The sequence below is a fragment of the Apus apus genome, chromosome 6 (genome assembly GCF_020740795.1).
Source record: "Apus apus isolate bApuApu2 chromosome 6, bApuApu2.pri.cur, whole genome shotgun sequence".
NCBI classification, from domain to species: Eukaryota; Metazoa; Chordata; class Aves; order Apodiformes; family Apodidae; genus Apus; species Apus apus.
The window spans coordinates 26,628,359-26,655,455 of record NC_067287.1 but is presented as its reverse complement, the minus strand read 5'-3'; the positions used below and the strand labels follow the sequence as shown (position 1 = coordinate 26,655,455).

The following is a 27,097-nucleotide window of genomic DNA, read 5'->3' as shown; positions in this document are numbered from 1 at the left end:
GATCAGAGCTCTACCCAAATGGCACATCCTGTCCAGATTTGGACAGAACAAAGGTCCAAGACTTGTGATGCCTACTGCAGTCCTTCAGTCCAGTCTGTTTTGTCCCCCTAGGCAAAGAGTTCCCATGTGCTGCTGCTATTCTTCCACTTCAACCTGTGACATCTGCACCAGACTCCCCTATTCTGTATGTCAGTACTGTGGTTTAGTCTTCCAATACCATGAGGAAAGCAGTGAGGGGGGGGTTGTTATCACAGGACATAAAAGCTCCCAGTGCCCAAGTCTACTTTCACCAGAGCAGTTACAAACTGCAAATTGCTTTGTAGTGTTATCTCAGTATAAACACAGACTTCATATAAAACTGGGTTTTTATCACATTCAGATCAATTTTTAATGGGGATGGCTGAAGGTGAGCCCTGGCAGAAAGGCTATTATTCTGCAAAAAAAACACACCCAAACAAAACAATCTCAAAAAGCAAACAAAATTTTCAAGGAAAATGTGGCACAGTATTTTTATAAAGAAAAAAATATTTTTTTTTTCTGTTGGCTTCCTTTTCGGGTGCATCTTACCTGTTTCACTTTAACTCCAGGGTGTACATTGATTTCAGGATAAGCATTTCATGCATTTGTTAACACAAACTTGCAAAAAGTGTCAGACAACAGGATCTATACATGTCCCTCAAGACAATACGTGAAAATAAACTAGGCAGATGAGTCTACCTTGAATTTGAGTCAAGCCCTCTAATTAATACCATTCTCATTTGTACTGTGACTCTTGTCGCTGACTGAGCCATGACACCGATACCAAGGCCACAGACCCCCTGCCATGCCCAAGGCCTTGGCAGTGTTGGTGCAGTGGTGGCTGTAGGAGGCAGGTTGCCATCCCCTCCTCTGCAGCTTGGGCACACAGGCACAGGCCCTGCAGCAACACTGCTCTGCTGTAGGCTTCAAGAAACTAGCTGGGTGGATGCCAGAGGTCAGCAATCTTATAAACTTGTTTAATCTTGGGGAGGGGGGGAAAGCCTAAAAGGGGACACAATAATAGTCTTCAAAGCACATAAGCAGTTACAGTAGCATTTTTTCCCTTCTTCTTTGCAGGCAGTTTTTGATAACAGAAATGTCTCTTAAATAGCAGGCAAGGAAATGTTGGTGAGTCACAAAGAAAACCTTTGCCCTCAGTAGCTGGGGAAAAAGACTGACTAGGTGGTCACCAGAACTCTTACACTATAAACATACTAAGTAATAGTATTACACAGTTTTTCCGTATAATCTAGTCAAATTTCTAATGGCTAATAGCAGAGTAATAAAAAAAGGAACAGAATTGTCCAGTGTTCTATAGTATTTCCCAACTGTCTTGAACACAACTGTGCTGTGCATTAGCTGTTAAGTAACCTAGCAGATCACTGTCTGCATGCCTGGATGCGTTATCTATCAAACATTAAGATGTATTCAGCAGGACACCAGACGAGTACAGTAAATTTTTGCCAGCATTTTGTTTTTCTCTGCTTTCCTTAGTACCTAATTCGGAATCAGTAACATTTGACTACCACTTCGCTTGCTACAGTTCTCTGGGAAACAGTTAATTTCATCACGCATAAAACTTAGTAAATGTAAGACTAAAAAAAAGCTGCTTTCCCCTATTACTGGAGGACCAGAACACTCTAATCTTCCTAGAAGTCCTTCACAAGTATTTCTTGTTCAATGTTGTCCAATTATCTCAAAAACTTTGCCTTTTCATTATTTATATTCAGCTTTGTAAGAACATCCAGCAAAAGTTGATTTAAAAATAATGCAGAACTTTAATAGTGCTATCAAAAAGTTGTTACCCATGAGGGAGGGTGAATGACATGTTAATGATTTCATAGGGATGGGTAACAGGAAAGAAGAAGCACATCTACAAATCTATGACGAATTGACTCTAAGACCAAATAAACTGTCTTTATTCCCTTAAAATTTTCGTTTGCTACTCCATGACAGCAAATGCCGGGTAGTTGGTCTTTCAAATCGAGGCTCTTTCATGCAAATACCTTTTCTTTGTGGGAGAATGTGAGAAGCAGCAGAAAGGAGAAAAACAGAGGAGGAATAAAAAGGGATGAACAGAACCTAGAAGCTTATTTTCATCCTATACTCGCTAAATGGTTTCAAATTACTATCCTGGTGACAGTGCTCTTCCCAAGAAATGCCTTTTCAATTACGACCACAAAGAGCTCCAGTCATCCTTAAGTTAACAGCTCATCAATTAACTACTTCATTTGGGTATCTAATTTAATAATTGCTGTTTCCTGTTCCTAGAATATGCAGGTATGAATACTAAATGCTGCTAGTGACTCACAGAGCTGGATTCCCACTGCTTCTGTTTCCCTGAGTTTGCTAAAACATTATTGCAAGACATCAATAGGTTACAATAGAACAACCACCACCATCTGAATTATGGCCTGGTAAAAGAAGTCCACTCTAATGCACTAGACCTTGAATTCTACTAGAAATACTTTTCACCTCAAGATCACCCTAGAATCTCAATTCACTCAAACACAGACTGAATGAAATGAGCTGCAGCATAAATATATTTCTAGCCCAGGAAAAACCTACAGGTACATAATCAAGTCTCACCAACAAATTATTGGTATTTTACAGACCAGACAGAATATACATTTCACTTTCTCTTATTCCCATAACACACAAAACCTGCTCAATCATCAGTACAAACAGAATTGCAACCTTTGAAAAAAGTACTGTGCATTGTATTCCTCCCCTTTCAACTTAGCCTATGGTTATATCTGCTCAATATTGTGTCACTCCTCTGTCTACCATGGGACACCACTTTCAATTAGTCCTTTTATTTAATCTTACAATGCCTGTTCTCATTGACCACGGCACTTTTGATCTGTGGATTTATGATAATCTAATGCATATGTCTCACTGGAAAGGTTACCTTATTTATCCCTATTGTTCTCTTGCCAAAAGAGAAGCTTACAAAAAAAAATAAAATAAATAAAAGTAGCTCCCACTTAAGCCAGGAAGGAAATAGCATTTGTTTAACACAACAAGAGACCTTTCAGTACCTGTCTGATGCCCTTGACCAACACACTATTATGGTCTCTCAATATGCTGTCTGCCCCTTGCCTAGCTGCTCATTTCTGATAAGAGATGCCAACTCCCTGGAGTGCCATTCAGAGCTGAGAGCAAAAGGGAAGAGACCCAGGAGGGTTATTTTCAAAGGCTTATGAAGGAAATAAGACATTTACATGCTTTTGCAATTATTTTCTGCAAAAACCTGTAAAAGTTAAAGAGCAACATTTAAATAGTGACACCACATAAATATTATTGCCAGAAAAGCTTGATAAGAAGCTACTTCCTTATTTGCACTATTTTCTATGTTCTTTCCAAGAGCTTAGCCACAATTAAGAAATACTTCGCAGATAGATCAGTATTCACTCACTATAAAATCTACACTGTATTTTGCAATAGATATAAAGTTATGCTCTTCAAAATAATACTCAAAGCTAATGCACTTCTATAATCTTGTCACAATCTAGTAAATAACTCAAGCCATTGCTGTATGTAGTAATCTTTAGCATTTCTGACAGATGCTTTTATATTGGCTTTTTAAAAATCATTTGTATTCCATAATGCAATAAAAACTAAGTGGTCACTAATGGCACACCCTGCTAAGACAGAAAAAAAAAAGCCAACAGCACATCCATAGAGATAAATTGTACCGTACTTGGATATTTTTTACATTATCACAGTACACTACAAATTTATGTTGTATTAGATAGAATGGTTCTGGTTTGACATAGAGAAAATTCTCTGGAATTACAACTTCAAAACTGACAAAACTAGATTTAGCTCTTTACCCAAGGCAGATCCATTGCATTTCACAGTTTACCATCTGATGTCACAAGATGCTTCAAAAATGGAGATTATCCAGTTTTCTTGGCATGCCTCAAGATTCCACAGTAATTCTGACCCAAGGAAATGGTTTGTCCTTGCAAAGGAGTTTTGTAATCTGTTATGGCACTGCTACTCAGTTTTTAAAAATGAAGTCTTCCTTAACCTTTGAGGCTACATAACTGTAGCAAATTGAAACAAATTAACTAGTTGGTCCTCAATCAAGGTATGTCCCACTCTGAAAACACTCATTTTTCATCCCATGTATGGGGTTAGCCACGTGCTTAAGCACCTTAGTGAGGTGAAGCCTGATGCAGTTAATATACCTTACCACCTAGATCCTAAAATCTTATCAGGTATGAAGGTGGAAGATTGCATGGTGTTTTCAGGGTGAATTAAGGATTGCCATTACTGTATACTTTCAGAATATACTCCAGGCAAACAGACCACTAATGCTGTGATGTACAAATCAAACTCTTTACTCAATTTATTGGTTACTGTTTTAAAGAGGTGATAAACAAAGCAATAAGTTCTGTGTAACTCATGTCTGCTTCGAATACCACATGCACATGTTTTACATAAAGTAAGCCTAGGAAAACTTTTTTCATGGATTCTAAGGCAGTGAGACTTAAAAAAATTTTCATACAATATATGGAATAAATCTGGTGATCCTTGTAAATGGCAAGGCACTACAATTACCAGCAATACTTAAGAACTGCCAATATACTTTGGTTTTATGAAATGCAAATCTGGGTAAAAGCATCTAAAATGTATAAAGACTCAATTTCTGTTAAAAGTCAGATTTTATTTGCCTCTGTTCTGATGCAGAGATACTTCTGATCTTATAAAGTGGGCTCCCAAATGTTTCGCAACACCAGAGCTGAGACTGATGCTATTAAGTAAACAGTTTTTATTTCCCAATGCTCTGAGGTAGGGTTCCTCAATTTAGAAGTTTTGGGCAGAAATCCTGTAAGCAAATACAATGCCACGGTATGCGTAACATTACACTTAAGTTTCCTTACTTGCTTCCACTCTAGCTTCTTCCTTACCAGCAGGCAGAGCACCATCAGAGGTTCTTGCAGGCAATGTGTTATGACTACAGCTTTCAGACCACTCTTAAGATTTCTCACATTTGCAGGAAAATAGGAAGAGTGGGATGTGAAAGATAAATCATTACTTCATCATAACACTTTGATGGGCTTAATGGAGAACACAACAGGAGACGAGATGCAATAATGTCTCTGTGGTCTTGAAAAGGCTGTCACTGTCACTGTCAGGTGGAAAAGCACAGGAAACACGTTTGCTGTGTTGGTAGCTGTACTGGTGCTTCTCAGCATAGGAAAACTTACTCTACCATTGCAAAATTGTCAGACTTAGCTTAAAGAAAAAAGGAACCACTTTTTAAAGATATGTTAAGTATTCAACCAATTTATTCCCCTTTGGAAAATAAGGGAGTCCCCCCAAAAGTTGGGATAAAGAGATACTTTTTGCCATACCTGCAGTTCACTGTGACAGGAAAGACTGTTATGTTCCTTCCAAACAGTAATTTCTTACTGACTTCTATAATGAGCACAGCAACTACTCAACAAACCTCAGCACACAGTTTCCAGAACTCTAGGCTATAATGAACTTCTCAAAGACATAATGAATGCTGAAAACCTTTGAGGAGCTGCACTACACAATGTTTTCATTCTAAAAACATACATTTGCTTAGACAAAACCTACACTAATTTCTCAACTGTTCTAGATAAACTACAGGCCCAGAATTAAACACTTTCATTCAAAACTTTTTAGAAAAAACAGGACTTTAAAAAATCTACCGTTTATGAAGTTATTCAAGATGACAGGTACTATGTGTATTCACAATATCCTTCTCTTCATTATGCAGAATAACTCAAGAACTGCATCTTGTATATGTTATTAAAATCCAATATATACACTGATCTTTCTTCCACACACACCTTCCCCCATCAGACTCTTCTCACTTTGAATAGAGGTAGCAAAACAGAGAAGAGGTAGTTGCTGGAATCATTTTGTGAATGAAATTATTTGACCATTTCTGGTTAATTAAGCACAGGAATCACTGGTTTGGCCTACAAAAACAGGTGCAAAAATGGTTAAGACTAGGCTGAAATTTTATCTATTATTTCCTGCACATAAAACCCCCCAACAATTAAAAGGAAATAATACAAAATCAGCTTTGAGTATTAAAAATAAAAAGGACAATACTTCATGGAAACAATTAGTACGCCTTCAGACAGAGAAGATTAAGGTACTGGAAGGAATTAACTGAAACATAAAAGTTAATCCCATGGTAAACAGAAAAAGAGATGTTTAATTGAAGTTATCCTCAGCCTGCTTCCTTCTACCCTGTATAGTACATGTGCAAAAAAGATGCTGAGTTAAAGATCAGCCACTACATTATATACATACTTACATACAGAGCTGTTCTCATTCAAGTAGCTTTGCTTGTTTTAACAGTGTGGGGATAAAGAAAGAGAAGAGGGAGTAATTTATTTTTATATAATCATTATAAGAAATTGCACCTTCAGATCACACCTGCTTTCCCAGACGAAAAGCAAGATGCAACAAATATACACGATCAAACCACTATTTTCAAAACACAACAGAATGGTAGCCACAGTTTGATGTGGCTTTACTCCAATTACTTTGATAGTAGTTGGAAAATATAAACCTGTTCAGTTAAGCCAGTTTCTCTTTGTAATACCCACCATCCTTTAGAAAGCAATCAGTGTTACACAGTTTAAAACCCAAAGGCACCTTAAGGAATGCACTAATCACTGGTCACTCTGTAGACAGTGGTAATTAAGTGAATCAAGATTTTCCCCAGAGTTTTGGAATCAGCTCCTTACTCAGCTGTAACATTGTCAACAGCTGGCATGAATTACTGGGAACATTTGGCTAACTGGATAATAAGGAGGGCAGCCTGTGGTTGGTCCAAATTCTACTGCACTGAACTACTTCAATAAAAAAAATAAATATCTCATTAGATCCTCCTTTTCTTTTTTTAAAGCAGTAACAATACTACAAATATCAGGGTTTCTGTTCTGTTCCCTAATTATTTGCAAACAATCTAACTGTACAACTCTCAGATGTTGGATGGGCTAGTGTAGCTGAAGCTACATATAATTTAATAATGTCTGTTAGCAAGACAGACTCATCCTCACCCATATCACATCTCTCCTGGCTGGTGTGGTAAAGGTTTGCTACTCTGAATATATTTTTCCACTTGTTAGCAGTTTATCAGCATAGATCACAGAATCATAACCCCCAAATTCTGCTCTCATTCAGCTTACTGCAGATGAAATATTTGTGAGACCAAGCTCTCTTCAAACCACAGCTTCGTTAAAGAGACAGTGTCAAATTGTATTATTAGACATCCAGAAAACCAAATGCCACCTTCTGTCACTTTGTTACATTATTTCCTCTGTGCCCATTCAGCTCTCAAATTCTTTCCAGAAATCAATGTAGGAACCCAGTTCTAGTGGAGCAACATGCTCAAATGTTGTTTTGTGCATGTTCTCTATCGGGTCCAAGTTCCAGAGGCACAGGAACCTTTGCCACAGGAAGCTGTGTTTACTAGGTGGTCCTTCTCCTTTTCCTTCCAATAGGTAACAGGGAATGTAAAGGAAACAAACAGCTTATCAGATTACAGTCCCCAGATAAATGCTCAAATCAAGAACCAGTCTGATTTAAAGCAATTACCCTGTTATTGCCAGGCATTAACAAAACCCCTAAGTATTTGGGTAAACTTTGCACACATGCTACATAGTCAAGGCATTCAGTTACAGCTGTCCTTGAAAAATACTGGATTATCCATCACCTTTCTTTTAAAAAATAAACATTTAAAGTGCTGTCTTTTTTCTCCTCTTTGATCAAAACAACACTGCAACTTTTTGAGGTAGCAGAGGATTAGTCCAATGTAATATCATGGCTAAAACTAAAAACAAACAAAAAAGCTAAACCAATTTTAATCATTATTATTTTTTAATCTTTGCTGAGACTATTCTCAGACATCTCATGAATTCTAACAAGCAATGTGTTATTATCAACATCTGTTAGCTTAGTGGTATGGCAACCCACACTTTTGCCATCAGCTACCAAACAGATGTTGCTGAAAGGCTTTTTAATTTAGAAGGGCTTGTTCCGTAACACTGTCTAATGTATTTCAGTAATTCACATTTGTATCACATTGTACTTGATTGGGATAACAAGAAACATGGAACAGTACTAGAATTCACATATCATCAACTGTTACAGTGAGAGCCATCACTTGTGCATCATTCTTTCGCAGAGGAAGCAATCTGAGCAAAGGTCAAGCCAGCAGGATAAATGTGGCTACTTTCTGGATTTCAATCATCCCAGTCATAAGTCAGTCACCTTTTGAAAGGTAGTTAATCCTTGCTGTAGGGGCTAGAAATTAATAGCAGGCAATTGTGGCAGGTGAAATTTATAAATAGCTTGCAGATTCCTCCAGCCTTTTATACTTACACACTGGTGTTTTAGAAGAGCTGGTGGAAGAAATCCTAAATATAATAGATAGTTTAGTACTTTCATCAGAAATTTCCCTCCAATCCACACAGATGACTCTACAGCTCAGAGTAAACTAAACAGTATCCACAATGACTGACTGTGCTTTTGGAAGCACTGACAGCAAATACTCAGTTACAGGGCTGAAAATATTCTGCCACTATCCTCAAAGGTTACGCAGTAAAAAAGGGAAAATGAAAACAGTTTTGTTAGGACACTTCACAGTTGCTCTGCTACAGGAAAAAGTGGACACCAGCAGCACAAGAGGAAAGGCTCACATGAGAGAATCTGAACTCCCCTCCAGTTCTTATCCTACCACAGACACCATTACCTCCATCAATAAACTACTAGCATTGTTTTGTGAGGAGACACAACGGAAGATTTCGGTAGAAGATTCTGCTAACAGTCTATAGGAGAGGAAAAGCAAGAAGGCTGCATCTTAAGAATGAAGGCAGTTTGTGTTCTTTCAAGGAGATAAAATGAGACAAAAGCAGGAAATGCTGTCCTTCCTTTATCCTGAGAACTTCTTAATGAAAGGTCAAGTATAGCCATAAATCAAGATAAGGAAGAGGCGACCAAAGAGATGACCTTCATTGAGAGGAAACAAGTATGCATCAGATAGCACTTCTATACTGATGTAGTCCTCCTCTATGTGACAGAAAGGGGAACACAGTTTCATGCCAGCATTTCAAAAAAACACAAAAAATTAAAATCAAGCACTTGATACAGAGCAAAAATCAAACATACAAGAGCCTATGTAGTCAGAGATTATCAGCCAAAGTAAAGCTTGCTTCCAAAATTTGTGAGGAGTGCACTGGAATTTTATTCATCACCACTCCTGTTTGGCATCTGGCTTATGAGATGCATCTCCTGGGGGAAGCCACCCCACCAGTTTGATCCTGATAAGCTGTAGGACTCATGACATGCACTTTAAATTTCTGTTTTAGAGTTGGTTGCTTTTCTAAAAGAGAACAATCCATTTTTGGTCACGCTTGACATCACAGTTACAAAATTAATTTATAATATTCCCTTGTGAGTTATGCTTATGACATAATTTTGGGGAGGAAAAATCAGAGTCCATGGAATTGCATCTGAAGTAGATAAAATCAACTATCCATCAAAATTAAATGTGAGTATAAATACTTCTCAAACACAAGCCTTACATAATTACTTTTCACTGGCTTTCTCAACCAACAACCATTCATTTCTATTTCTTGGACTAGTTTTAAAACCTGAAATATGTTCAGGAAAAATTCAGGGAAAAATAAGTTTACCAGCTCTCGAGGTAGAAAGGCCTCCTCCTGACGAGCCACAATCAGACAGACAGTTTGCCCTTGCTTTGTGCTCCTCAGCATAGCTACGAGCTCTTCCTGGGTCCTGCCAGTGATGTCCCGTCCATTCACCTACCAGGCCCAAAAGAACAGAGGATCTGTGAGTATGCCTGTTTTTTGGTTGTGTTTTTGTTTTTTTGTTTTTTTTTTCCCCTCACCTAACACAGGTGTCATTCAGTGACTGAGAGCAAAGAATTAGCAACAACTCCCACAGTTTCCCCCTCTGGCCCTGCACACACACTGAACCTTTTTTCCCCTCATTTTCACCATCTCTTCCAGCAGGTCTGTAGTACTTACCCACCTTGCAGGGGTGGTTTGTGAGGCTTAATTACTAACACTCTGAAGCTAAAAAGTACAGAAGCAAGACCTAAGTATTAATAGAACTCTTTGCCTTAAGGGCTTTTTTAGATTTGTAGGCGGAAACAACCCATCAGTTAACATGACTGTAACTTACAAGATACCTGAAACTTTTAAACCAGACTGATCTGATCAATATTGCCTTAAAATGAGCACTTAACCACCTCGCTATTAACTAGAGATTTTTTGGATATGGCTGAAGAGGAAAGACAAATGTTTCAGTTTAGAAACAAAACATATCTGATTTAAGAACCAACCGAGGTGTTACCAGATTCTCCTTCCTCAAACTACCCATGGACCCCTGCGAAATGCACAGTTTTCCACATTGCAGTGTGAAATACTTGTTGACAGTACAAAAGCCAGTAGAAATGGCTTTTTTTTTTTTTTAATTAAAACCAAAAACGGGGTCAAGAATTTAATTCGATACATTAGTAGCACATGTAAAGAAACAAAATATTTATGCCAAAACCAGTGATCAATACTCAGTGCAAATACAATGGAAGTTTATCCTAACCTCCAGGATTCTGTCTCCTGACTGCAAACGACCATCTTTTACTGCTGCACCTTTTGGCAAGATGTTCTTCACAAAAATGGGACCAGGACCATGAAGCGAAGAGTCTCTGGTAACCACAGTGAAACCAAGTCCTTCTAGACCTAGAAGGTGAGATAAAGAACTCCCAACATAAAATTCAGCAACCAAATGATGATCATTAAAAGCAAACAATAGCAGTATCACATCACAGACATTCATTCAGGTTAGCTTGTTTAAAAAAAAGGCAAACAAAAAGATGTTAACATCAGGCTATTTTCTGCACAGTCTAGAGAATTCTATCACTGTTAGAACGTGCTCAAATTCTCATGCAACAGCTAGAGATGGAAATACTTTTCAATAGGCTAAAATAATACAAAACAAGTGAGAACTCTTATTTTAGAGCATTCACCTTTCTCTAGGTGGTTTTAGTATCAGCCTTTTACATTAATGTCAATAGTCTTTTAAACAAATCAGAGCAATCATAAGTGTTTATTTAGAAGTGTAAATATAATTTCACCAGGTTTCAGTAAAACCTGCTAAGAGTGGAAAATGTCACATGATTTGAATGCAAAAACTGCTGACTGCATGCTGTTAAGGACAGGTGATATTTCAAAGCTTCCATTGGCAAAGTTGTTTGTTGCTTGGAAATAAACAACTTCAAGTGTTAATAGATGAATGCTTAAACAAACAATTAGAGAGTAAAATCAATATTAGCAGGAATTGCTTATGAGTCACCACAATCACCCAGGAATAGGAGGGTCCATAAGATAGTTTTATATGGAGGAGATTTGCTACCAATGTGAGAGTTCTCAGAGTTATCATTATATCAGTATCATATGCCCATAATTTCTAAAAATATTAATTACCATTTCAAAGTCAAAAGCATTACATCTAAAATTGGGAAAATTCTAAAGCAGATTTTGTCAGCACAAAGTTGAAGATTTCAGAAGTAAAAATTACTGATTTAATTTAAAAAATAACAAAAATTAAGAAATTACAGTTTCATTATGTTTATTATGTGTTAAAAGAATGTTATGACAATTTTTTAAAGGGCCACTTCTAGCATCAGATTTTACACTCATCCAAACCGGAGACAGGAATTAAACAGAAAACAGAAATGCTAATTGGGATCTGCATAAACCTATTACTCCATGCAAAAACAGACGTCTGCATGGAGCAGCAATTAAAGATATACACACAAAATCCAGCCTGCTGACAGCTGAATAAATTGAAAGAAAACGTTTGTAGAAAATAAAGAGAAAGAGAGGTAAATCTGGGGTCAGCTTCTTGGATAACACAGAACAGAGTATATCTTTAAACATATCTTTAAAAGAATGTTGTAACAGTGCTGGTCAATTAGCAGATATTAATAAAAATAACAAAGGTCACCAGCAGACAACTGAAATTTTTATTCTGTATTAGTGAAAAGGCTGAAGCATCTCTTTAATACCACATGTTGCTAAGGAAACACCTTCCACACAATCAGTAACTGAGATGTTTTAATAACATTTATGTCTGAATAACATGCCTCCAAAATGCACAAGAAAGCTGACTGTTGAGAACACTGCTGTTGACATTGCTTTCCCTTTTGGAAATGTTGGAACTTTTAAACAACAAAGTAAATAACTTGTGCTTTTAATGGCACTAGTTTAGTTAACAGTTAACATATATGAATATGATAAGGAATTAATCATATAATCTCCAAAGACCTACCTTTTTTCAGGTCAATCTTTATTTTCTTTGCATTTTTTTTATTGCCAAAGCCCATAAGGGGAGACAGGGAGGGAGAAGACAACTTTCTACCCAGGCGTGGGAGGTTGGGGCTCTTTGCTTGTTGTGCTGCCTGTACACCTGCCTCTGAGCTGCTCGCTTCAGAAAGATTAATCATTTTCAGAGCAGGTTTTGGATGAACAGGAGGTGGAATCTTAGTTTTTGGAACTACTTCTTCATTATCCAGAAAACAAAGGGGAGCAATAGCAGACTTCTCATATTGTTCTCGATTATACGGAGGAAGGACTTCCAACATGACACTTGGAAATTTCATTGCCTGACGGAAGATTTCTTGAGCCCTTTAAAACAAAGGTATGAAAACTCACATAGCAAACCAGAAACAGTATGCAAAGTTTGAAGTTATTCATAGAGAATAAGACAAGAGATTATCTTAAACATGAAGAACCTTATCTTCACATCTACAAGGTCCCTTTTCTAAAAAGTACACATGAAATAAGATTTCTAAACTACAGCAATCCTTCACATCTCAAGTAAAAAAAAGCACATTTGTAAGAATTTGTAGGCTGCTGTGAAATCATATCAGGCAGAATAAACCAGTGAACACAATTCCTCACGTGGAGCATCAGGAAGAGAAGTTTGATGGCAAAAGTTCATCAAAAGACTCCTGAAGTTATAGCTTACTACTTTTTAAGGTGTTTGTCTGTTACATATTTTCTTGTTGGCATAGAGGCACACTGAGCACTTATGATCAATTGCTCTGGTGCATACATCTACTCTGACCAAGCTCAAGACTCCTTTTATTCCAAGTACAGCCTGTCTCTCAGATTCCTTCATCATCCCTAATGCAACTGTTGGCTGATTCCACAGCAATATAAAAGAACGAGGGTATGGGATATATCCACACCAGAAAAAATAAACAAACAAACTTGTGACTAAAAATGTGCAACTATTTCCATGTTCCTACATACATGGATAAATTACATAGACAGTTATTACATCTTTCAAGCAGTAACCTCTTGCTAAGGTGGATATGTGGACTTTATTTAATGAATGCTTTTATAAATGTGCTTGAAACTTGTTAAGAGCATTTAATGAAACTACTCCCCTTGAACTGATAACATGGTAAAAACACAGTGTTAAGGTTCCTATGCATTGCAAAGCAATAAAGACAAGCTGGCCAAAGTAACTGCTCATAAAGCCTTTCCTGCATTTTGAATGATCTGTAGGTTTGGTCAATCAAGACACTTGATGAACCTTGGATTCTAAAGGAACAACGGAGGCTTCTTCCTTTCTATACTTGTCTCTCCTACCTTTTGATGAAGAGGTCTGATTTTCATCCATACTGCAGAAGAAAACTCAAGTACAAATAGAAATAATAGTTGAAGCACATTTTGACAATGAAAAAAATAAAGCATTTCTGCTTAGCAGAACCTGGTTAAGAGGGGAAGTAATGGCTACATTAATTTTTAAATAAATCATGGGGGCCTTTTTGAGAACCATCTACATATCTTACCTTTCTGTAGTTTGTTTATCAGTCAGGCAAAGTCAGTATTTCACTGAAGTCTTAGATCTGGACTTAGTGTCAGTTATGCATCAAGATTAAATGTTGAAAATACTTTGGAAATAAACATTTTTTTACACTGATACTGAAAAGAAGTCACCACAAATGTTAACATCTTGAATACACACCTCCTGCTTTCCAAGATCAACAGAGCTGCACAATACCTTCACCTTGCAGCTGTGTGAAAGCGAAGGGCTGTTTCAAGGTGTGTTTTTTGCAGCATGAAGACACTGAAGTCAGGCAGCAGTCCCAATGGACACTACTGTGGGAAAGAACTATCTTGGCTACACTAAGTGCATGTGCACCAAGAGTCAGAATAACCACATTCATTGACAGAGGACACTGCCAGAAGAGAAACCTCAAACTTAGAAAAGAAACATAGCATGGAAAGTGTTGTAGGAAGGTATTCTTCCAGCACAACCCTCGAGGGTCAGATTTCAGAACTGTAACAGTACTGTCCCAGTGTGTATGCTGAAGTTATATGTTGCCTTGTCACCTACAGCCTGTAAAGGCTTTCAAGGACAGACCTTACCCTGATGATAGAAATTATGTCATGCTCCTAGCATAAGGATATGAAGTCTTACCTGGGTTTCTTGCACATCCTTGTAAGAAGCCACTTGGCCATATGTTTCAAGGTAATTTAATAAAGCAGTTTTAGGAGATGAATATTTTAAATATATGAAAGAGAGAATGTAAGATCTCCTTTAAACAAAAAACAGTGCAAATAACACAAGACATCCTGTGGGAATGCCTAAGTGCAATCTTCAGGGGAAAAATAACTGGCTGCACTTCAAAGAGAAAAAAATAATGGATGGAGAAATTTACATTTTTTGAGACCCCAAATGCATACTTTAAAGAAATAAGGGAGTCAATTAAAAGAGGTGCTAGAAACTCTGCAACACAACAGAATGTAACTGAATATATTAACAGTGAATGCAAAAGCAGACTAACCTTCTCAATATATAAAACTATTATAAACATGGGAATACAGAAATAGACTGCTGCTAATACAGCTGCAGAAGCTGCAAGCAGGAGCAATACCAAAAAGTCTCTGCTGAAAACTGAGAGAGACAATATGTAACAGTCCCTGCTAAGTGTTAAAACAGCTTTTACAAGGGTTATGAAGAAATGTCAATACAAAACTAGCAGACAGATTTTCCTCCTAAAGGAGAATCTGATTAGTATTTCTGGGTCAATAGTCATTGTGACAATGCCTCGTCACATCCATTACATTTACTGCATTTCTGTAACTTGAACTTCTGTCAGGGTAGTACAGTTATGTCATGCCAGATGAAAACCAAAAAGGCGTATTCACCAAGATGAGTTTCAACTGGGAAAGCTACTTTCTTTAGCCATTCTTAACAGCCAGGGAAGAGGGAGGATGCAGAAGGCTATTCCAAGAGGCATTTCAGCAGAACAACATAGCACAACATGGGACCAGGCTAGAGCTTGTCCAAAATACTTGCCCCAGTCCCAGGATATTCAGTCCTCTTTGCCCACAGTTTTTCTCCTCAGATCCTAAGCCACTGCAACCACATGACTTGTCTTTGTAACATAAGGTGACTTAAACCAATTAGGCTCTGCTCTGTATCACTTTTTAGTCTCTCTTTCACTCTCCCAGTGACAGAAAGATCATCTAATAAGACTGGCCTCTCTAAACTAACATCTGCCTTTGTAAATATCCTTTCCAACTCCCAAAACTACAGAAAATTGGAGAAGGAAAGTGTGTGGAGTTTTCCACTCCACATACATCCACGGGCTTAAAGCCTCTCGAGATGTAGTTACATTCTGAAGAGAACACAAAGCAGATAATAAATTCATAAAGAAAAGATCTCACATAGTATTGAAAAGAGAAATTTTGATCCAGGCAAAATCTCATTTGTAAAGGATGTATCTTCATTACAGAACTGCAGAGGTAAGACAGCACACATTTTAATACAATACCAACATTTATGTTCTAATAAAGTTGGTATCTTGCATAGGAACTTTACATGGGTGGAAGAGAATGCATGTACTGTATCACAGCAGAATATATTTACCATCAAATATGTAGAAAACAGTAACTCAAAAAGCTACCAGAATGCAAAACGCGCAGCTTCAAAAGCAAGGTAATACCTACACTACAGAACTATGCTGGTTTTATGAAAACCTATTTTGCAAATATTTATGCCCAACAGTGAAATTACTTACTTGATTTTAGCCTAGAAACCTTGACTGACTGTTCAGAAAGTTACATCTCAACTCGCTCGAAATCTCAAAAGGTTTTGTTATATTATAAACAATCACTCAGCTGTCTAAAGATTTGGATTAAAAGTAAAAATGAATTACTATTTAATTACTACATTAAATATCTGCAAAGTTTGAGAGGCTATTCTTTTGTGCAACAATGCCACATTAATTCACAGCCAATCAAAGCAACCTGTTACTAAATTTCAGATAGATTATAAATGTCAGACTTCATAAAAGTCACGAGGTAAGAGTTACCATTTAGCTCAACTAATCATTTTGATAGTACTAGTATTTTTAAAAAGCCAAATGCTCAAAAAGCTGCAGGAATTAAAAATTAATAACCTTATTTCATTTGCAAAAGAACATCAAAAGCCATGCTGAAATGTTGACTCATTCTGAAGGTCTCATGAGCAACAAATTACAAAGAAAATTTGGAAAAAATAAGAGAAGAATTACACAGTGAAGACCATTATTACAAAACTTGATGTTATTTAAATTAACTATGCACAATAGGTTCACTGAAACTACCAAATAATTCCTCTCCTCAAATTTCACCTTATTTGGAGGTTTCAGAAATAAAATTAAGACATTTTTGCCAGCTACCAATTTTACAGGCATTTTATCTGAAATCAGTATTAACCCCTTCCCATGAATCACTTCATAAACATAGTATTGCATAAAATCCTGGCTAGTTAAAATTACTAGTAAACCATCACTTACTGTGCAAAGGTTTTATCTGTAAGGTCTACATGGTTAATCTTCACAATGCATTCATTTTCATGGAAAAGCCCATCACGTCTAGATCTGCTGTTTTCTTCAATACCACGGATGAAAAGTCCCAGCATCCTAAAAGGCAAAACAAAAAAGTGACAACTACCCTTCTTCTGCTGGTATGAATTTATAGGAACTAAAAATAGATAATAATTTCTACTGTGTATGAGAACAGAGAGTAGATCATTATGAAAGGAAAGACTAGTGGTGAAAAATTCCACTGTGGCTACCCCTGCTAGGAACGCTAGGTGATTTCTGACCTACCTGAAGCCTCTCTGTAGTGCAGATTACAACTCAACATAGATACGTACAATGAAACCAATCTAATGTCCAAAAAACCCTGACAATTGCATGTTTGTGAAGACCACTTATAATCAAGTTTTATCCACTAAAATTCCATACCACATCACTAAAGACAGGTGACCTTTAGAGACCACTTCTATTGGTTTTACTTCACAAAATATTAATATGCAATTTCCAACATGTCAGCACTCCAATCACAAAACAGAAGTCTTGCATTTTCTCTCAGATTCATGACTGTCCATAGTATTTAAGTCCATTCAACAGATTCACAGCACACCATTAGCTATTTCAAATGGCACTGTGCTCTCCATGTGTCTGATTCAGTCAGTTTCTCACTAATCCTATTGTGCTCAGAAGCTACACCCATATAAAGCAATAGGATTGCCCACCTGTCTGAAACTCGTTTGTGCTGTAGTACCTCCATGAGTGGCTTGAGCTCTTTATGCTGTGGCAGCTTAAATTCAATGTTCCATTACTTTTTTCCACCATCTCCATGTTAGCACTACTATTAAATTTAATTTACTTTAAAAAATATATTTAAAATATATTTAAGTGTAAAACAAAATTATTTGCATTGGTTTTGTAGCTTCTGTATAAACTGAGATTTTGTAAATTAATACAATATTTGAACTACTTCTAGGAGAATCTTGCTCTGCAGCAGCACTAGGCTAAAGCCAGCATCACCTTGTTAGAAAATAACTTTAAAACTGAAATACCAGACCAAGTTAGACATGGTGAGTGTGGCCTCATAATTCTATCTTCTCATGGACTGAAATAAAAGATGCTCTTCTTCACTTTGATGATAAGTTAAAATTTATACATTAGTGCAGACTTGATTAAATAAGACAGACAAGTGATTTAAGTCACTCTAGTGCTTTTACAAAGTTACAAGTATGGTTCCACCAAGGGTCATTAAAATTTTGAGAGAGCTGTCTAAACAAGTAGTCCATCTGTCAAAAACCCATTTGCTTCAAGGGATTCCCAAAGGCTTTTGTAAATAAGGACACATTAACATGCACGCAATATAGACCAAAGAACTCCACTTCTCCTTCATGGAGGTCTTTAGAAGCTGTACCCAACACGGTAATAATTCAGTACAGAACTGCATTATGGTCTCAATAATTACTGATTTTAATGTCTTGCCATTTAATGACATTTTTAACCTAATGATCTTGAAATGTAGTGCACAGCACAACCTTTATGACATGCCTGTAACAAAGAACTATTGTCTGCATTTCATGATGGGGTAACAAAAGCAAGAAAAACAGGCAGCCTGCAAAGTCAAGGACACAACTTGGATCTCCTACAATTCCCACTGAAGACCCAGCTTTCTTCTTGAGACAGTGATGATATTTTTCCAGGCAGCAGGGGGACATCTATTTTCCATTTTTGCAAATAAAACATGCTGAATGAATCTGGGTCCACTTACAAACTCCAATCTTGCTAAGAAAACATTTACACAGACCTTTACAAGGCAATTTAATCCTTCACATTCTCTGTTCTACATGAAAGTTGACAAGTAAAGAAACATTTAAGAATTAGACAATTTTTACTTTTGCAATAATGGTCTTTGTGTTACCGGCAGCCATTTTTCTATAAAGTAGTGTCATTTATGGCATTGGCAATTTCCCATCTCTTATTCAGGGCTGCCAGTGTCAAATTAACTCTCTGGCTAAGCCTCTGTATGTCAAATTTTAGCTGAGAATGTATTTATTTCTTTATTTTTACTTCTGAGTTTCATAGCTTAGTTATAATGAAAATGCTGACACAGTCTTAACTACAGTACATCAATATGGGCATGCTGTTATAATAGGCTTTTGTGATCTCAAGAGACAATGTTAAATCATTTATAATTAAAGTAATCGTATTGTGAAAAAGAGAGGTTCGTGGCATAGTGCACATCTCAGAAAAGCTATACAACCAAATCTGAAAGGTAGCGTGAAAAATATGAGGCATGACCAGGCAAGCAAATTTTTTTACTTTTCTTGTCTGGTAAGTCACAATGAAAGGGCTTATACACAGAAAGATGGTTGGAAAAAAACCCCAAAAATTACAAACTAAAAAAATCACCCACACAAACAAAACTGAACCCCACACCCAAAAAAACAACCCAACACAACACAAGGCCACCAACCCCCACAGCTTTAGTATTACATTATTCTACAGAGAGTCTAGTTTACACTCAGAGAATAAACACAGAGAAAATTAAAATGATACATTGGAAGAAAGGGGTGGTATTGTCTTACATGTAACAGATATTTTGGTAATGGAAAACAGTGACATAAATCAATCTTCTTTTAAGCATTTATTTTCATTGTGATTAAATAGTAGGTATTTTAAGGGGACCACCAAGGAAATCATTCCGCCACTATAGTTCTTGAGCAATGCAGAAGATATCTTACCTCCCACTCAAAGATGAAAAAAAGGGCACTACGTGTATTCCCAGTGGTCCACCTTCCCCAGAAATCTCCACTGTTTTTGTCATTTCACTAAAAAAGAGCACAGGGAAAAACATCTCACAGAATTATCTACATTAAGAACAAATTCCTTATTGATCAGATGGCAGAAAGGATACATAAAATATTCAAGTCAGAGATCACTAATAGATAAAAATACGTAAAATGGCTATAAAATCCCTTTTTTAGTTAGCATTTGTGTACTTTGAAAGGGAAAGACACCAAGTGCTGAATGTTTTCAAGTCAATTCTTAAGTAAATTAACTCAAATATTAAACAATAAGCTTTTACGTAAGGAGAGGCTTCATCACAGAAAACCAAAATAACAAATAAAATAAAATAAAATATAATCCAGAGTCTTCTACACATTTTAAATTTAAGCTCCATGTGAACTGCTTCAGTCAATTTTCCCATGTGGACACTTTATAAATATTAAGATCATAGATTAAGGACGTCAAGTGAATAAGCAAATTGGTCAAATCACATTTAAATATCTTTATTTCTGTCCTCAGTTGCATACAACCTCACTGACAAACAAAGAACAAAACAAATTGTATTAAAAAATCCAAGTCAGCTTGTTTTATCAGGCAGTTTCCTTCCTCAAACACCATTATCAAACCCCTCTATATTATCTCTGACAGAATTTTGCTGTTTCATGGCTATGTGATGTTTCATTTCCTTTGAGTATTTTACACTGCCAGACTTACAGTGACCTTCACTCTATTCTCAGTGATCATAATTTGAAAAGGAAGGTACTTGAATTGCCTAGAATGTTTTTTAAAAATATATTAAAATTAGCAAGGTCTGTACTCCAGCAGATCACAATATTTTTTCTTTACTATTCTAGATTTTCTGTAACACCCCCTCCCCTCAACCATACAGAACGCCATCAACACTAAGGATTAATGGACCATTACTGAGTATCTCCATTTACACTGTAACATCCTAACGGATTCAAGCTACAAGAAGTTCTATGTTTGCACACCAATCCTGCAGCATCACAGAACATGCAAAACTGAACCAATTGGCTGCTGCTCTCTGTACTGCCTGAGTTAAAGGATCAGACCAACTGATGGCAAGGGGAGTCTGCTGTTGAGAAAAAGGCTTCTGACCTTTCTCCAAAAACCATGCAACAGATCTAGAGTGCACATTTGCAATTCAAGAAAGATGACCAAGCTGACTCTTCTGCACTATCCCATCATACCCCCCAAAATTATTCTTTCTTTTCAGCTGACTGAGCCCACTGACCCACTGTCTCACAATGTTATTTGATGAAAGAATCGACAGAAATGCACAGATGTAAGAGAAGAATCTGTGACCGCTCTGAAGTGTCAGTGCACAGTTACACCAGATCAGATACAACATAAAAACACAGGGCACAGCTAAGCCTCTCACAAAGAGGGACAATTACTGCAAATAATCTTAGACAACTTCTGGTATTGTTTTCTAGTAAGGCAGAATTTATCTATTTATTATTTTTTTTGTTGTTACAAAGCTTCATTCAAATGCATAATGACTACTCAGAAGCAACTTGCCCTAGAAATAATAATTCTTAGCTTGGTCAGCTAAAAACTGAATAAGACCAGACAATAAGTTGATAACATTTTCTTTTGGTTTTGGAGTTTGGGAGGGTCGTTGAGGTTTGTTTGTTGGGAAGTTTGGGGCAGAGATTTTTTATATTATTCTTCAAAAAAAGGCTAACACTTGGATTAATTTACATTCCATAAAAATGAAATTGACAGACACGGAACAACAAACAACCACTGATCCAAACATAACATATTTCTTGTTACTATATATAATATGGGTAAGATTAATAGGCATTTCTTTTTGTTGATTTTTTGTTTCCTGCATTCCCATTTCTTCATGGATCAAACAGGGAAATCCTGACAAAATCTTCCTGTATGTTTTTTTTAGAAATTTTTTTTTTTTTCTAGTGAAATTTCTCAGAAAAGCTAATCAGGGTGGTTAGCAAAAACTAAAAAATGCTTAACTCTTCTTTGAATTTCATCTTCTACTTCCTCCAATTCTCTTAACAGACATAAAAAAAATAATTTAAGGGCTGCTTTTACTGTCTTTTCAACTTCTACAGAACCAAAACATGCAAACAAATTAAGTAGCCAAATTCTACAGATCCAGAAAATAATAAAAAGTAGTGAATGGGCTTTCATTTCCATGAGGAGAATTTAAATAAATTACATTTGTCCCCAGATAACCCTGTATTGCTCAAGGAATCAACAGAAGAGTTGCCTTCCTAAGCAGCTGTAAAACAGAGCAGGAATTTTTTGAGGGCTAGCACAATAGACAGGTCAGCTGTCATATTAAATCAATGCACTTACTGTAATACGTAGGCTGAAAGCCAAAGAAAGTATACAAGTTTATTTTTAAATCTAACATGCAATCTACACACTAAGAAAATCAGGTTTCTTTGTAAAAACAAATAGCCCACAGGAACATTGTGTAATACTTCTAAAACATTGTGGCATATCCTAAAAGTTCTGTATATACTGAAGCACTAAAGCAATGGTGTTGGGGCCAGTTCTGTTTAATATTTTTATCAATGATGTGGATGAGGGGATTGAGTGCACCCTAGGCAAGTCAGCAGATGACACTAAATTTGTCGGGAGTATTGATCTGCTTGAGGGTAGGAAGGGTCTGCAGAGGGACTTGGACAGGTTAGATCAATGGGCTGGAGTCCATGGGTTGAGGTTTAAGATGACCAAGCGCTGAGTCCTGCACTTTGGTCACAATAACCCCAAGCAACACAACAGGCATGGGGAAGAGTGGCTGGAGAGCAGCCCAGTGGAAAAGGCTCTGGGAGTAGTGGTGGATGGCTGGCTGAACATGAGCCAGCAGTGTGCCCAGGTGGCTAAGAAGGCCAATGGCATCCTGGGCTGTATCAAACACAGTGTGTCCAGCATGAGTAGGGAAGTGACTGTGTTCAATTCTGGGTGTCACAATATAAGAAAGACATTGCAGTCCTGGAGCATGTCCAGAGAAGAGTGACGAGGCTGGTGAGAAGTTTGGAGGGCATGTTGTACGAGGAGAGGCTGAGGGATGTGGTGTTGCTTAGTCTGAAGAAGAGAAGGCTCAGGGGAGATCTTATTGCTCCCTACAAATACCTGAAGGGAAGTTGTAGAGAGCTTGGTGTTGGTCTCTTCTCCCCGGTAACTAGCGATAGGATGAGAGGGAATCGGTTTAAGTTGTGTCAGAGGAGGTTCAGGTTGGATATCAGGAAATATTTATTTACTGAAAGAGTGGTGAGGCATTGGAATGGGCTGCCCAGGGAGGTGGTGGAGTCACCATCCCTGAAGGTGTTCAAGAAGTGTTTAGATGTGGTGCTTCAGGATATAGTTTAGTGGTTGTGGTAGTTGGATTACTGTTTGACTCAATGATCTTGAAGGTCTCTTCCAAACTCAGTTACTCTAAATATACAGAATAAGAGCATGCTCTATATACATTAAAAAGGTACTTTAGAATTTTTTTTTTCAGTCACGAATGATTCGGAATGACTTTTCATTCTCAAACAAATGTGATTCTAAGTTACATTTGAGATTAAAATTGCCCTTCACAATACCATTAACAGATCTTTGAGGATACATTATTTTTATATTATACCTGTGAAAACCTGAAAGTTAAAAAATAGGATATCTGAGATGTGGCTTTTTTTTTGTTCAAGAACCTCAAAGATCAGGGACTCTGAAAAATTTCACATCATTCACTCATGCTGTTACAGTTTACATTATCCTGGAGTAAGTATTCAGGACCAGGTCATGGCTGAACAAAATCCTGAACAGGATGAGCTTTAAGAACACTAATTACTAAACTCCACAGGCACAAGGGACTCTCCAAGGTGCTGGGACAGTTTGACAGTCAAGTTAAAAATGCAGAATGGCTTTCCACTGCTAGTTGATAGCTGGGATGTTGACAACAGAGAGTAATCTATGAATTTTCTGTAATATTCAATGCATTTAAAATACAAATTGCCAAAATTTTACACTCCAAAAGTTAATAACCTACTAATTACCTGCTCCTATTTTAAATCTCCCATACACATCTTAAATGTATTTTGCAGTAAAGTTAAAAAAACCCAAAAACCAAATCTGGCCTATCAAGTCAGTAGAAAAGACCTGGAGGCCAATTGCTACTTGGGAATGAGAGGCTGGGAGCACTGGTGAGTGATGCACAGAAGTATCCACAGCTAGTATCTCCTGTGTGTTCTTCAAGGAGCAGACAGAGCTCCTACCTCAGAAAATACTGTCCTTGCTGAATTTGCAACCTAATTTCTACAGAATACATATGGATACATTCTTACAGCAAACAAAATAAGTAACCTTTAAAAAAGCATTTATCTCAGTGAAACTTCTCAGAACTTCAGGGTTCACCCCAACTAGAAACATTGCACTAAGACTTCTTCAAATGCATGATGACATCTCCCTTCCCCTCACTGCACTCAAAGGTGCCTCAGAGGTCACAGTGAAGAGAGAACACCTGTCTAACATGACCCAATTGTGGCTTCCAAGACCACGTTTAACATTGTACTATTGATTTTTAACATGAAGAAGTTGTCATCATTTACTATTTAAATTCATCATTGCTTGATGTTTATTGATTTCTGCCAGGTTCTTTCCAGTCTATCACCTTTTTCAGGAAGGCTTGCCATGCATATTATTAAAAATGTTGATAAATACATTTCAGCAAAGAGAGAGGTAGAGAAGATGTACACATGCATGTAGTGAGCTGCCTGCCCAGTAGCCCATTTGTAACATGGAAAGCAGAGAATATTCAGTGGTGATTGTTTGATCTTCAGATTGGCAGTGCCCTTGCTTTTGAACACTATAGCTTCCTTTCCTGAAAACTGTATCAAGAATTAGCCGTTCATTAGTTTTGCAACAGGAAAAGTTTTGTTAGCTGAAAGCTCCTCTGCAATAATGCTGAAGAACCCATCTCAACCACTGAGCGCACATAGGCTTATAAGAGACCTCTCTCCAGAAATAAAACATTTTGCAATAGGACCTAAGGTCCTGTGATTTTCCCAAATCGCAAGTGCTAGGATGATCTTGGTAGGATTTCTACTGAAGAATGCAGTAGATGCAGCCTACAGTGGATTGCTTTGCAACATGCTGACAAAAGTACCTTGGAAAAAGCTGCTTTCTGCAGGGTTATTGGGCAAAACTTGTCATCACACGCATGCCACAAGAATCTACTGCCTGAGTAAACACAGATCAAGTCTTCATCATTTCAATGACATACTCTTTAGCCATTTTAGTCTTATTCAATACTTGCATGTGAGTCTTCAACCCAGGCACAACATGATGAAGAAACAACCTTTGAATACATCACTGAATTCCATATACATGTTTTAAAGAAAAGGTTCAAATTAGTAAAAGCTGATGCATCTGAAAAAAAAAATCTTAGTGCAGGATGTCAGTGTTTCCTTTACAAACAGAAAAGCACAGCTGATACTCTGAATATGCCTTGTGGCATTTTTATTGACCACAGCCAAGTAAAAGGCAAAGGAAATGTCACTCAGATGCAGACAGCTCACAGATGAAGTTATTGAGCTGCACTTCCCTGCTTGTTCTTCACTTCTGCCTCCAGCCCTACCAGCCAATGCTGCTATTCCAGAGAGGAGAGCATCCATGAAAAAGGGCTGCTGACATTTGGTAGAGTACACAGGCTAACAGGTGATGCCAAGTTACAGAAGGGAATTTGAAAGAGGACGCATGATTCCAGGTTTTTCCAAATGAGTAGTGTGATGACTCTATCCATGTACTTCTTTCTCATATTAAAATACTACAGTTTCTAATGGTAATAATGTATCTGTACTCATTTTCCAAGGAGGCTTCCAAAGTAGCCAGCTCAAGTGAAGCGGTCAGCATGTTTCCCACCCATCTCCTACCCCTTTTTTTCACATGCTGCCTTCCCTCTTAAACTAGATGCTTTAAGCTCCGATTAAAGTGTCTTGGATGCCCTGAAGAGTAAATTGGAGCTCAAGATGTGAAACAGCATGAATACATTCTAATGATGGAAATCTGAGCCATATCTAAATAGGGTTGGAGAGCATCCTACAAGGAGAGGAGAAAGCAATTTGAACATGCAGAGCCAAGAAGGAGCTTTCCAGGCACAGTTAAAAGAACCTGCTCTCTCTCAGAGGAGACAGGCACATTTCAGCTGCTCCATTCTACACAGAACTAAGCAAATAATCCACAAAGTTTAAATATTTACTACAAAAGAATATCAGTCTTCCAGTTTCAGATTTGAAGAGGTAACCAATCACCCTCTCCTAACTAAAATGCATTAATCTAGTCAAGATGCTACTGTAATCAAGATTTTTTTTACCCACAAAAATTAGTTATTTCTCATGAGATTAACTGTCTAAAGGTTTAGAAAGAAACCAGACAGCCTGCAGGAATGAGGAATGTATGTATTTTTTTTTTCCCCTTAATTCAAATTGTTCCACTTCTGTGGTGTTAGGCTAATGAAAGGCACAGAAGGTTAAAAAAAAAAAAAGTGAAAACGCAGAGAAGGAAAAAAATGCAGTTATGCTTTAATTATGTATCTATAGTGCTTAAACCCAAGAACTGACCCTGACCTCTGCTAGCCAGAAGTGGGAAGACAGCAAAACAGAACATAATGAAAACACATAATGAATTATCTATGCATAAATTACCCTTGGAGTTCCTACTAATCCATTGCTATTGAGCTAAGTATCCACTTCCAAGCAGATTTGTGTTTAGTGTTCCTTAACATAGTAATTTTTACTACAAGAAGTAAGGTTTTCAAAAGTAGTATTACTATGTATAGTGGGAATTCAATGTTAAAGGTTGTGACACATTTCTGCTAGACTTCTGTAGAGTACCAAGACCCTGCTGCTACTTTAAAAATATTTCTGCCTTAGCCCAAAATATGAAGGAAAGCACGGACAAAGGCCAGATTTTATACACTGACGGCATTAGCTTGGCTTCCCTTATTCTGAACGTCTTCTTTCAAGGGAACCCAAAATAATAATAATAAAAAGCCTTCCTTCCGAAATTACAAGACAACTGTCTTTAGTCATGTCTGTCTTTATTCCATTAAAAAACGTGCCAATGACCCGATGATTCAAGTCTCTCTTCTAGCAAAGTTCAACTCTCAAAGCTCCAATGAACATTTTCAGGCTCCTGAGAGATATAGTCCTGAAAAGTTTCCCAGTACTTTTACAGTTAAAAGTTTTCACAGAATCCAGGTAAAGAAACTTCCTTCCTATAAGCTTCTGAGAAGCTAAAATTCCTCCACACTGCCACTCACTTCATATACTCAACATGCAATTAATTTTACCTACTTAAATCAGTGAACTGGTTTTCTTCAAAAGAAACAGTTTTCCTGCTTGAGTGAGAAATATAAAA

The 27,097-nt window shown here is 37.2% G+C and overlaps 1 protein-coding gene across 3 annotated transcripts in view; it reads right to left on the bottom strand.

Annotated features, from left to right (window-relative positions):
• PARD3B (par-3 family cell polarity regulator beta) overlaps positions 1-27,097 on the bottom strand; it is a 390,939-nt gene that overhangs the window by 203,526 nt on the left and 160,316 nt on the right. For all 3 annotated transcript variants that reach the window (XM_051623713.1, XM_051623715.1, XM_051623716.1), the window contains exons 6-10: positions 19,657-19,743; positions 16,901-17,026; positions 12,373-12,728; positions 10,642-10,781; positions 9,714-9,842 (exon numbers count right to left, since the gene is read on the bottom strand). In XM_051623713.1, the coding sequence (XP_051479673.1) occupies positions 9,714-9,842; positions 10,642-10,781; positions 12,373-12,728; positions 16,901-17,026; positions 19,657-19,743 (838 nt within the window). The remainder of the gene's footprint in view (positions 1-9,713; positions 9,843-10,641; positions 10,782-12,372; positions 12,729-16,900; positions 17,027-19,656; positions 19,744-27,097) is intronic.